The sequence below is a fragment of the Tinamus guttatus genome, unplaced genomic scaffold (genome assembly GCF_059628265.1).
Source record: "Tinamus guttatus ecotype Peru unplaced genomic scaffold, ASM5962826v1 Tinamus_guttatus_pri_ptg000323l, whole genome shotgun sequence".
Lineage (NCBI taxonomy): Eukaryota > Metazoa > Chordata > Aves > Tinamiformes > Tinamidae > Tinamus > Tinamus guttatus.
Window position 1 is genome coordinate 2,998,525 of NW_028288857.1, and position 11,307 is coordinate 3,009,831.

Consider the following 11,307-nt stretch of genomic DNA (forward strand, 5'->3'; position numbering starts at 1 on the left):
TTCCACATGCAGCCTTGAAACGTCTCCAATGATCCCATGAACAGAGAGCCCCGGTGCAGCACAACATGCGGTCGCCAAAAATGCAGGTTTTCTGTTCATTTTTTAGAAAAATACCAATGCAAACAGTATATTTTTCACTGCTAAACTTCTTTAATGTTGGAAAAATAAACAACAAAAGCAGAATTTGGGGAAGAACCGAAGGGAGGTTGGGTGGGGGGGCTGCCGGAGGTGGCGGGTCCCGTCCCGGCGCCCCGACGAGATGTCCCCTCGGTCAGACGCAAAGTGCAAATGAAGTCCCTGCAGCAGCGGTGCGCCCGGATCCCAAGAAAGTCAGTGCCGGGACGGAGCCTCGCTCGGAGCCGGGAAACCTGGAGTGGTGGTCCCGGGAAACCTGGGTGCGCTGGGCAACAACAGGAGAGGAAAAAAGGAGGAAAACCAAGAGCAGATGGGGAGCCTCGCGGCTGCTCTGAGCCCTGCCGCCCGCGCTCCATGCTCCTCTTCCTCCTCTCCCGAAGCGTGCCCAAGGCCATGGCTTATTCTCTGCTGAGCAAGGCTAATGCTATGGAGCAGACTGCAGTTTTCCGCTTGCCGAGATGTACAAAATCCAAGATATTCCTTCCAAGAGGGTGCGGGGAAGCTCTCCACATCGGCAGGGCTTCCTGCACAGCCACCTGCTTCTCCAGCCACGGGGATGCTCCACGGTGCACAAAGCAACACAAGCCTGGGCCAAAGGGAAGTAGCGGCTCCCATGGAGCAGCATTTCCCTGGAGAGCCCCTCCACTCCCTCTGGAATCCCCCCAGCTCCCCCAAATTCAGCGCTAGCTGCAGGAAGGCACCAAGGGACAGCACAGCGTCCTGGCGCACAGCAGCGGCAGGGCTGCCCCGGGCTTGTATTCCTGCTTTTCTTCCTTTTAACGGACAAAACACACCGGGAAGGTCTGCTCCGAAACGCAGGGGAGGCTCCGGCGAGGGAGAGGGCGGTTTGGCTCCTATTGCTACGGGCAGCCCTGACGCCGGGCTGACGGTCATGCAGGGTTATGGCAAGGACACGAGCGCGCCACGTGCGCGCGCGCAGCTCCAAAGCAGCCCGTCCTCGCTGGCGGGTGGCCCCAGAGGTGACAGCGGTGGCCCGGGCTCCGCGGTGGCTACTCGGCCGCCACTTGCTCGATGTGGTCGCTCAGCAGCTTGTACTGCTCTGCGGACGGGAGAGGGGATTTGGCAGGGGCTCGGTGCGGCCGGTGCCACCGCCGTCCCCGCTGATGTGGCCCTACCTTCGTCCAGGTTGCCGATGGTCGCCTGCTTCTTCAGGAAGTCGCTGCAGAGCCTCTTGCTGAGGCCGAAGGCCAGCATGTTGTGGATGAAGGTGCTGAGGACACACGGGCAGGCGCAGGTCGGACCCAGCCGCCCTGCGGCTTCCTCCCCGGCCCGCCGCCCTCCTCATCCTCCCTGCAGCGCCTTGCGCTCGTATCGGGATGCCCTCGGCTGCGGGAGGCCCTCGGATGGAGAAGGCGCTCGGATGGGGAAGGTCTTTGGATGCGGGAGGCCCTTGGAAGGAGAAGGCCCTCGGATGGAGAAGGCGCTCAGATGGGGAAGGTGCTTGGACACGGGAGGTGTTTGGATGCGGGAGGCCCTCGGATGGAGAAGGCGCTCGGATGGGGAAGGCGCTCGGACACGGGAGGCGTTTGGACGGGGAAGGTGCTCGGACGGGGAAGGTCTTCAGATGCAGGGGGCCCTGCATCCCATGGGCAACATCCGACCGCGGTGCAGCCCACACTCGGGCACGGGCAGGAGCAGCGCAGCAGCGTGTCCCCCTCCCCGTCCGTGCGTCCGTCCGTGTGTCCGTCCGCCCGCGGCGCTCACCCCAGCTGCCCGAAGGTGATGTTCTCGTTGAAGCGCAGGCTGTCGTCGCGCTCCTCCTGCGTCATGTGGCACCACTTCTCCCTGCAAGGCAGGAGCAGCCCGGGCAGCATCACACAGGGACAGCCCCGTTCCTCTCCCCCGGGGTCCCGGTGCTGCCCCAGGATACCCCGGCTCCCGCCTGCAAACAACCCATTTCCCTTGGGAAAACTCCAGGGCGAAGCCAGCCCTGGTCCGGAAAGAAGTCGGGGAAGGTTACAGCAAGGATAAGAGGATGAAGGGAAAGAAAAACAGGAACAGGTAGAAGAAAAATAAATATATATTAATATATGGAGGAGAAGCAAGAGGACAGCAGGGATTGACCATGCCAGCACAGCCCGTGCTCCATGCGGGATCAGAGACGCGGGAGGAAGCGGATGGTGGGAAGGGGGCTCTTCTGCAGCGGAGCCGGTTTGGACCGAGCACCCACGGTGACGGCCGAGGCTGGAAAGTGAGGAGAGCCGGGAATGCGCCGGGATGCGCCCACGCCGGGATGCTCGGATGCGCAGCAGGAGCTGCTGAGTTGGTCCTGGCTGAGCCACTAATGGTGATACAGCTTGGGGACCTTCATATCTTGTTTTAAAAAGAATTTTAAAAATATTTTTTTAAAAGTAGTTTCTCCCAGATAAAGCTCATGATAGCATGGGGGAGGCCAAATCTGAAGGCTGAGAATGGAGAAGAATCCATCTTTTTTCAAAGCTTTGAAAGCTGAGCAAAACTTTGCAGGTCTCACTGCCCCACATGCAGGGGAAGCAAGTTTGCTTCTGTTTGCTTCCTTTTTCTTTCTTTTTTTTTTTTTTGGCTGCCTTTTTTACATTTTTGATGGAGGAAAGGGAAAAAAGAGACCAAAACGTTCAAGAAAAATGCACCCTGCTTCTGGCTTGCAGCGCAGGAGGAAGGTGCCTGGAAAGGGGGAAAGCCCCACATGTGGCTCTATGCAATTCCTTTGAGTTTTCCACCCAGTTTGGCTTATCCAGCTGCCGGTGCGTGCCTTAACGACGCTAAAAAATCCACTGTCAAGCTCCCTCGCCTTCACTAGGGCCTTCCCTTCAGGCGATCTGCTCCAAGGTGAGATATCCCGAGCTCCAGCAATGCAGCCAGGACTCCGCACCCTGCGCTCGCCCCCGCTGACGGACACAACGGCTCTCGGTCCTTGCGACCCACTTGCACGCTTGCAAATGCAACATGCAATGCCGGTTGCATTTCCTTTCCCTTTTGCATAAGGAAAAAAAAAAAAGGATCAGATTTTCCAGCCGGACCAAGTCTCCACTGCCTTGATGCAATGGCACAACCAGCAACACGGTAAAGCCAACGGACACGGAAGCAGCTGTAGGGAGCTCCCTGCTTCCAAAGCGCTTTGCCCCGAGGGTGGATGTGGACCCAGACCATGGATGTGGACCCAGAGCGAGCCGGCCCTGCCGGACACAGAACCAAGCAACGCGGACAGACACACACACCTCTTCTCCTCTTCCTCTCCAGCGTTCCCTCTGGAGCGGCAGCAGAAACGAGGCCAACAAAGGTTGGGTGTTAAAGACCATGCAAGAGAGATGGATGGAGGAGAAAGAAAGAAAGGAAGAAAAACAAAAAAGAGAAGAACAGATGAAACAGTTGTTAGAGGCAGAAAGAGAGGAAAGAGAGAGAAAAAGAGGAATTTAGAGCTTTTTTGCTTCCCACCCGCCACGGGCTCGCACCCTACCTGGTGGTGGGGGACCTCTTCCTTCGCTCGCAGTGAACCGCGTCGAAGAAGGCGGCGTTCCAAAACCGCAGGTTGTGCCTATAAGGAGGAGGAGGAGGAGGGAGGAAGGAGGTGGTGGCAGTGACCCAGGGCCAGCCCCACCGCCAGCCCCCCATGTGGCTGCAAACCCGAATTTCCTGGCCAAGGGGATGCGCAAAGGCTGGGCCACCTCTTGTCGGGGTGGCACCAGCTTGAAAGCAATGGGGGAAGTTTGGGGGAAATGCAACGTATGGGCAGGGTGCCCCCCAACCCTGCACGCCCGGAGCCCCCCGGGCCGCTTTACCAGATGGGCTGCTGCTTGAGGTGCATGTACAGGTAGATCTTCTCTCCTCTCTTCTCCTCCTCCGGGCTCTGCATGGAAGCTGTGGGGACAGTGACGCACCCGGGTGACACTCGCTCTCCCACCCACGCACAGACGTTGCTGTCCCTGGTGGGTGTCCAAGCAGCCACCGTGTCCCGAGGGACCCACTCCACTCACCCGTCGTCTTCACCTTCTCCTTTGCCTTGTCCTCCCCTTCGCTGCTGTGACACAGAAACCAGCGTCAGCGCCAGAGCATCCCGTCTCCGTGCAGCCCACGTGGGAATCCCCGGCCTCCTTGGTAAGGGAACCCCCTTCATTTTCCCACATCACGGTCCCCAGAGCCAACAATGTGACACAGACACATCTCCACATGCCACCTCCCCATGGTGACACTAAGCCCTGGCGCCGGTGCCACGTCGCGAGCGCATCCCAGCCCGCCGGAGCGGTACCCACTCGCCCTTCCGCGCCGCGGGGCCCTTCAGCTTGGTCTCGAGGCCCCCGAAGAAGCCCTTGACGTTCTCCGTCCTGGCCGACGTGTTCTTCAGCAGCCGCTCCGCGATGTCCTTCTTCTCGGCCAGCCAGCTGTTGGCCGACTTCAGGTAGGAGTCGATGCTGCCCGTGGCCTTCTCCTTGCTCTCCAAGGGCAGCGCGTGCGGTTTGCCTGGGGGAAGCAGCAGGAGCTCAGGCTCCAGGGAGCACCGTGCGCACAACCTGCTCTCCATCCCATCCTGACTCTAGAATACCCCCATTTTGCACAGAAAAACAAGCGTCCTGCAGAGGAGACCCATCAGCGTGAGCTCCTGGCTCCTGGAGGGTCTCCAGGAGCAGGGCACAGCCTCCAGGCCACACAGACCCTTCTCTGAGCAGCAAAACCCACGCTCGGGTGCAGTTCCGAAACTGCAACACCTGGACCGAGGACATTTCACCATCTGTTTCCAGCACAAGAAAAGCCCGAGGGTGCAGACACCTCTTACCGATGTAGTAGTAAGTGAAACACATGGTCATGAGGTTCTTGGCAGGGCTGAAGTCATCCATCTGGTGACACCTGCAATGGAGGCAGAGCTGGATGAAGACGCCTGGCGATGGGAATGGAAGCATCCCCGTGGCTCCTGCTCTTTCCACCTATGTCTGCGGATCTGCTCCCCCGGGAAGGGGCACCTTCCCTGCTGCAAACCCCCAGCACGGCACACGGGACACCCCGCGATGCCCTGCACGAGCTCCTGCTTCCCGAGGCAGGGCGGGTTTGGAGCTGGGGCTCTCCTGCCCCTCTGCATTAATGGGAACATCCCGGTGACTGCAGGGAAGCGGAACGCCGGCACTTACTCAAACAGCACGAGGGCGAACGACTGCATGAGGCGATAGAAGGTCTGCTCCGAGACGCACTTGGAGTTGCAGCGCTGCAAGCACAAAGCCGGGCGCAGGTTAGCGCAGGGAGCCCCGCGGCCCCAAGGAAGGGGGCCAGAAGGGTCCTTCAACCAGGCCTCCATCTGGGAAACAGCAGCTTGGATTCCCGACGTGTTTTCCTAGGGGAAAAATAGAGAACTTCCCTCCCTCCCGGCAACCATCGTATTTTTAACTGCCTCGGGATGCATTTACTCACTTCTGTATCTTACTCTGCCAAGGTGAAGCAGATTACCCTCCCTTCTCCGAGTTCCTGCCCTCCAAAAACACTGTTCCTGGGCACTGCCAAAGCCCTGGCCCATGCCAATCATCCCAGCTGTGCCCCCCACATGGACACAGCTTCGTACCCATGTTCTGCCCCTTACCTGGGCGCTCACGTATCGTGCGAACCATTCCCTGCCCTTCCCGTTCTCGCCGCTGCAGAGCTCACCAAACTTGGCCTTCTCTTCTTGATCCAGGTCCTCGCTGGAACGGAAAAGGGCAGGAAAATAAGAAAATCACCGTTAGAGTCGAGGACGTGCAGCAGCCGGCATGGGGGCTGCCCCTTCCCGCAGGGATGCGCAGTTCTTGCAAGATGCCGCGATGGGGAGGAGGGAGGGAGGAAGATGCAGGCGCATCCTCGCTGGATGGAGGGAGAGGGATGAGGAGGGAGCAAGCAGAGCTGAGCAGAAACCCAGCTCCAGCGAGCAAAGCAGCCCCAGCTCTCGCTCCTCGTCACCCGCTGCTTGCTCGATTGCACTTGACGCGCTGCAGCGCGCAGCGAATTTGCCCCGCGGAGCCTGCAACGCAGCTGCAAATGGCCCCATTGCATCCCCTGGGCTCACCCGCCGGTGAAGACCTTGTCCACGTAGCGCCGCATGAAGTCACGGCGCTCGCCCGCCGCCTCGTCCTTGGCCGACTCGGTGCTCTGGCTGGAGGAGAAGGACTCGATGGAGGACGAGCGGCGGCGGCTGCTCCAGCGGCCGGGCGAGTAGCCCATGTCGTTCTCGCTGTCCGCCGACTCGGTGGCATCGCTCTCCTCGGCGGCCGGGTCGCCGCCCGCCGGGTCCCCGGGTGAGGGCTCGATGGGGACGGGCGTCTCGGCGTCCAGGTCGATGAGGTTCCCCACGGGCACGTCCAAGGGGGCCTCCATGGCTCTGGCGGGGGATGCAGCAGCTCGGTTCACCCTCACCGGGACCTCAGCAGCATCTTCGGCCTCGCAGGATGCGCTGGCTAAAGCTGGCAGGTCCTTCCGCCCCGGGTTGCGTTAGTGCACGGCATCTGCAAGAAAAGGGACGGGCACGGGTGATGAGAGAAGCCCAAGGAACCAGCACCCATGGAGCAGGGGGGAAGGCACCATTGCCACCATCAGCAACATCCCCTGGATGCCACCAGCAGCAGCAAGGCCGGGACACGGGCAGAGCCAGCCCTGCTGCTCCACGAGCGAGTCCCTGTGGTGGCCTCGTGCTTCCCATGTCCTTTGGGAGGTTTTCCTCCCTCCTGACTCATCTCTCAGCCGGGAGAGATGGCAGTTTAAGCCTGAGCACCACATGCCACGTTGGGAGGGTGACATCTCACAGCCTGACAGGCCGAGTCAGCAGCCAGTCAAGCTGCTCGTGACCTGCTGGCAGCGAGGGCTGTGCACAGAGCACGATCCCAGACACGGATCCCGGACACGGATCCCCCCGCAGCGAGGTGTCCCCCCGGACAGGCTGATGGAGAGGACACCGTGCACCATCACCCGGCCGGGATGCGCCAGCCCCGCAGAGACACCTGGACCAGCGAGCTCGCGCACGAGCAAAACCCCGAGCAATGAGGACGCAACCTTGGGCCTGGCTCTGCACGGTCTGTCCCGTGCCAGGAATCCTGGGATTCGGAGAAGTCCATGAGTTCTAGTGTCTTCCAGGTCCTGCTAGACACTAGCTGGCCAAGGTAACGCACAACAAGCCAGCAGGCTTCCTAGCGAACGCGCACATCTGGATTTCCCATGTGGAGTTGCCACATAATAAATCCGCATCTTCCCACTGGAAACACCAGCCAGGGAGCGTCAGCAGCAAGGAAAAGGGCTGTCGGGAGGCAGCTGCAGATGGAGAGCGCCCAGAGCCGCCTTTGCTGGGGGGTCATTGAAGAGGGAGCCCCCAGGCTGTGCAGTGGCAGAGGAGAAGGGAAAAAGGAGCCTTTGCCAAGAGGTTTTGGGCTGCAAGGTTCGAGCAAACGTTGCTGTGTCGGTCTGAGGTCGCTGCGAGCTTGCTGCAATGAGCCACAGAAACGCGGGCAGGGGAGATGCGACACAGTTTATTTGTAGCTCGTTGCTGTTCTAAACAAATGAGACAAAAAAAAAATTGAACAGTTTTTGCTGCATTGAGCTTGATCTGTATTTTGAAGCGGTTAAAACCTCAGGACTTCTCATTGCTCGTGCTGTTTTCCTCTCGTCTCTGCTCGGTGAAGGCAGAGCCTGATTGCGCCTCGCTGCGCTCATCGCCCCGGCCCCGCGGCATCCCGCGGTTCTCCCGCACGCTTCCCAAGGGCAGGCGCTTCCCGAGGGAATGTGTGATGCTGCTTCCGAGGGCCACGAGCCGGCACCAACTCTGCCCACTTACCGCCTTGATAAAGGGCTGCCAGGGAAATTGCATCTTCGAGGGAAGCGGCGCTGCTGCCATCTGCGGCTTTCCTAATCAAGGGAGACGTGGAGTACGTGCGGGCTCTCCCGGCAACATTCCCGTAGGATTCTGGGGTTTGGGGACAGCTGCTTTTGGAGCGGGCGAAGGCGCCTGGGACACAAGTGGGCTGCGGTGCAAGGTGCAGCCGTGCAAGAGCGGAGGGTTTTCCGGGACTGGCTGCATCCCAGCCAGAGCTGCTTTCCCGGGATGAAAGGATGGGATGAAATTATGCAGCTCATGCCAAGCGAGCGTGGTGAGCAGGATGCGAGCGGGCATCTCTCCGCAGCCCGTGCTCCAGGCCTGCCTGCACCTGGAAAGCTGGAATTATAAACGTGACTAATCTGCCCTAGGAGCAATGGCAGCGGGTGGTTTTCCATGCAGGGACAGCGCTGGAGCCCACACTCGCATGTGCGTCCTGCAGGGAGGCATCGCACCAGCCCGGAGCACTCGGGGGTCCTTAAAAACTGTCACTAAGTGCAGGAACCGCAGGCTGCCTCCTTGCAGCAGCTGCCGGAGCAGTTTCCTCTGGACTTGTCCATCCCATAGGCCTGGGATGGGACTCAAAGCTGCGGATTAGCAAGACAGGGACTCTGAAAGCCCTCCTGGAAATCCACCTCGTTGGCATCCTGCATGGGAGACGCTGCTGTGAGGAGCGGGAAGAGGTGATGAAGAGCTGCTGGCTTTGCCAAGGTTTCCAGCGGTGGATCCGAGTCGTGGCGAGAAGGGCCGCATTGGCACCACAGCTCCCGGTGCGGGATGCGGCTGCGGGATGCGGCAGCAGCAGCGGCTTCGACTCTGCAGCAAGAAAACCCCCCTTTGCAATTGCCCTGGGCGGGCTGAGCATCCTGCACGTGGCACAGCAAGGGAGGAACGAAACCAGGAGAGGATTCCAGGGCCACCTCGTCATGCTCAAGCCATGGGCGCAACCTTCCTTTCAGCCAAGGAAAACTCCCTGCGGGGCGAGGGAACAGCCGGGCACAGCTTGTTTCCGCCACGGGAACTGGTCAATCTTGTTCCCCAGAGCTGCTTAATCCGAGCGGAGGCTCCAGGCGATGCCCAGGGCAGGGGGGACTGGGTGGTACCGCGGGGCACCACGTTCCTCCAGCCGCTAGGGATGACGCACCAACACCCCCCAAAAACAGCCCGAGGACACGGAAATGCACACACCTTCCTGCTCCGGGCCTTCCGGAGCCCTGGGAATTACCAAGCTTCCCTGTATCGCTGCACGGGGCCCGGGAAGCTATGCCTTCCAGAACTGCATCCGAAGGGACCGCGGGCTGTCTCTAAACACCGCAGGGGCTGGCAGGGCTCTGCACACCGGCCCCTGCAGCAGAGACCGCACAACTCGGCGCATGCCAGGGCCAGCGCAGCATCACGGCATGGGCCACCAGCCAGTGCCCCCTCTGCAAAGGCTGCATTAACCCACACGGTCAATTTGCCAACGCAGCTCGTTCACCATTAACAAAATATCACTTTTTGCTTGTTTTTCCCATTTTTGAGGACAATCCGGAGCCCACCGAGCTCTGCAGAGCACCCGGCCTCCCGCTGCCACCGAGCTCCAGGTGCCATCCCCTGCATGGGGACTCGAGGACAACAGGACCCCAACAGCCCATCACCTCCAGCACCATCACCCCCCTCCCCGGCAGCAAACCAAGCATTCCCGTGTCCTCTTCCCACCGGGAAAACCCCTCGGGATTCCCGCGGCCGCGCAGCTCCTTAAGGGACGTTTCCCACCAAGAATAACCCCAAAGGGGCTCAGGGCGCCGCTTGCAGCGGGGGGGTCCCGTGTGTCCCCCCAAGGCAGCGCCACCCGCGCCCCTGTCCCCCGCGGGAGGGACGGGGGGTCAAAAGCGGCGTCGCTTCCGCAGGAGCGGCATAAAAAGGGGAGGAAAAAATAAAATTAAGGGGGAAAAAAAAAATGGAAAAAGAGGCCGGGCAAAACGCGATCGCTCGGATCGGATCGGGGGGGACCGCGGCCGCCCCGCCGGTACCTGCGCCGGGCCCGGGCCGGCTCCGCTCCGCTCCGCTCTCCGGCACCGGGGGGGCTGCGGGCACCTCCGAGCCCTCCCCCGCTCACGCACGTCCCCCCCCGGCCACGCAGGCGCGCACGGAGGAGGAGGAGGAGGAAGGAAGAGGAAGGAGCGGAGCTGAGTGGCAGCCGGGCCCGGCTCGCAACACCCCCCGCCAACCCTTGCAAAAAAAATAAAAAATAAATAAAATAAATCGGTCCTTTCCCGTTATCTTCGGTTATTTGTTATTTGTGAAGCCTCTCCGTTGCTTAAATGCTGGAGGATCGGGAATTACCTGCTTGGCTCCTCCCTGCTGAGTTGCTGCCAGGAAAAAAGATAGGATGGAATTGGAGCGAAGCTGCGGCGGGAGGAGAGCGCAAGGAGAGCGCAGCCTCACACGGGACAGGGACACGGACCCCCATGTCCCCTCGGATGTCCCCTGCGCTGCCGTGGAGCTCGGTGCTTCGGAGCCCTGGTGCCGCTGGAGCGGGAAGCTCCGATGCTTTCGCTCCGCAGAGCAGCTCACAGCAAAGCAGGAGGCCGGGAAGCTCTTGCTGCAGCCCTTGGAATGGGCTGGAGACTGCAAATAGGGAAAGGACTCCGGGAACAGCCGAGATCCCATTTCTTCTTCCCAGAGAAGCTCTGAGCAGGAGCCCAAGGCGCTGCCATCTTGCTGTGTGTTGAGCACTATTATTCCAATTACCTCCCGCTTCAGGAATTGCAAGTGACAGTACAGAAAACCATATCCCCCACCCCAATTTTTTATGTGACGCCATCACGGGACGGTGGCGGCTCTCGGGGCAGTGGCAGTGGCGCAGACGCCTGGTCTGTGGTGCACAACTCCTGGGTCCCATCCTGCACGCACTGGAGTTTGCACCAGGGTGTCGTGTCATTCCTGGCTTTGCACGGATATTTGGCACTTCATTCCCTTTATTTTAAGGCAAAGAGACGGTAAGTGGCCCGTTCTCCCCACCAGCCCCTCGCAGTGAGACTCGAGGCTCTGCTCCTGCAGCTGATGATGCGGGAGGCTCCGGCCAAATGTGCGTCTGCCGGGGCTGGATCCGCAGTGCGGGGATGGGGAGGGGAGCAGGAGCCTCCTTGGAGCACAGGGAACATCCTCCAAGGATGCACATTATCCCTCCTGGACATTACCGAAGCATTGGGCGATTTCTGCTTCTTCCAGCCCAAAGCCTGGGGGGAGGCGGGAGGGAACGCGGTGACACGGCCGGAAAGGAGCCACCACTTCGGAGGCAGAAGGATGTGATGCAAAATCCTGCTGCAAGGAGCAGGGCCAAGCCCAGCAAGCCCCGGAGCGCGAGCACGCGG

The 11,307-nt window shown here is 60.5% G+C and overlaps 1 protein-coding gene across 4 annotated transcripts; it reads right to left on the minus strand.

Moving 5' to 3' along the window:
* Window positions 1–1,093: 1,093 nt before the first annotated feature.
* On the minus strand, window positions 1,094–10,062 carry KIAA0513 (KIAA0513 ortholog). Of its 4 annotated transcripts, none has more exons than XM_088529088.1 (13): window positions 9,964–10,062; window positions 6,158–6,593; window positions 5,699–5,798; window positions 5,256–5,329; window positions 4,907–4,977; window positions 4,386–4,593; window positions 4,110–4,150; window positions 3,915–3,993; window positions 3,593–3,670; window positions 3,354–3,383; window positions 1,861–1,941; window positions 1,272–1,366; window positions 1,094–1,195 (listed from the first exon to the last, which is right to left on the minus strand). In XM_088529088.1, the coding sequence occupies exons 2-13, from the start codon at window positions 6,463–6,465 to the stop codon at window positions 1,146–1,148; spliced, it is 1,215 nt and encodes a 404-aa protein (XP_088385214.1). In that variant the 5' UTR covers window positions 6,466–6,593; window positions 9,964–10,062; the 3' UTR covers window positions 1,094–1,145. The 4 variants fall into 4 exon arrangements, with proteins under 4 accessions (XP_088385214.1, XP_088385213.1, XP_088385216.1 ...); XM_088529087.1 differs by having other exon boundaries at window positions 4,110–4,153; XM_088529090.1 differs by lacking the exon at window positions 3,354–3,383.
* Window positions 10,063–11,307: the final 1,245 nt, after the last annotated feature.

Excerpts from the sequence above, each read along its gene's own strand:
- KIAA0513 (XM_088529087.1), bottom strand. The coding sequence starts at position 6,465 with ATGGAGGCCCCCTTGGACGTGCCCGTGGGGAACCTCATCGACCTGGAC. Across the intron at positions 3,994-4,109 it reads GGAGAAGGTGAAGACGACGG|CTTCCATGCAGAGCCCGGAG; the intron begins GTGAGTGGAGTG and ends CTGTCCCCACAG. Across the intron at positions 3,384-3,592 it reads AAGAGGTCCCCCACCACCAG|AGGGAACGCTGGAGAGGAAG; the intron begins GTAGGGTGCGAG and ends CTGCCGCTCCAG.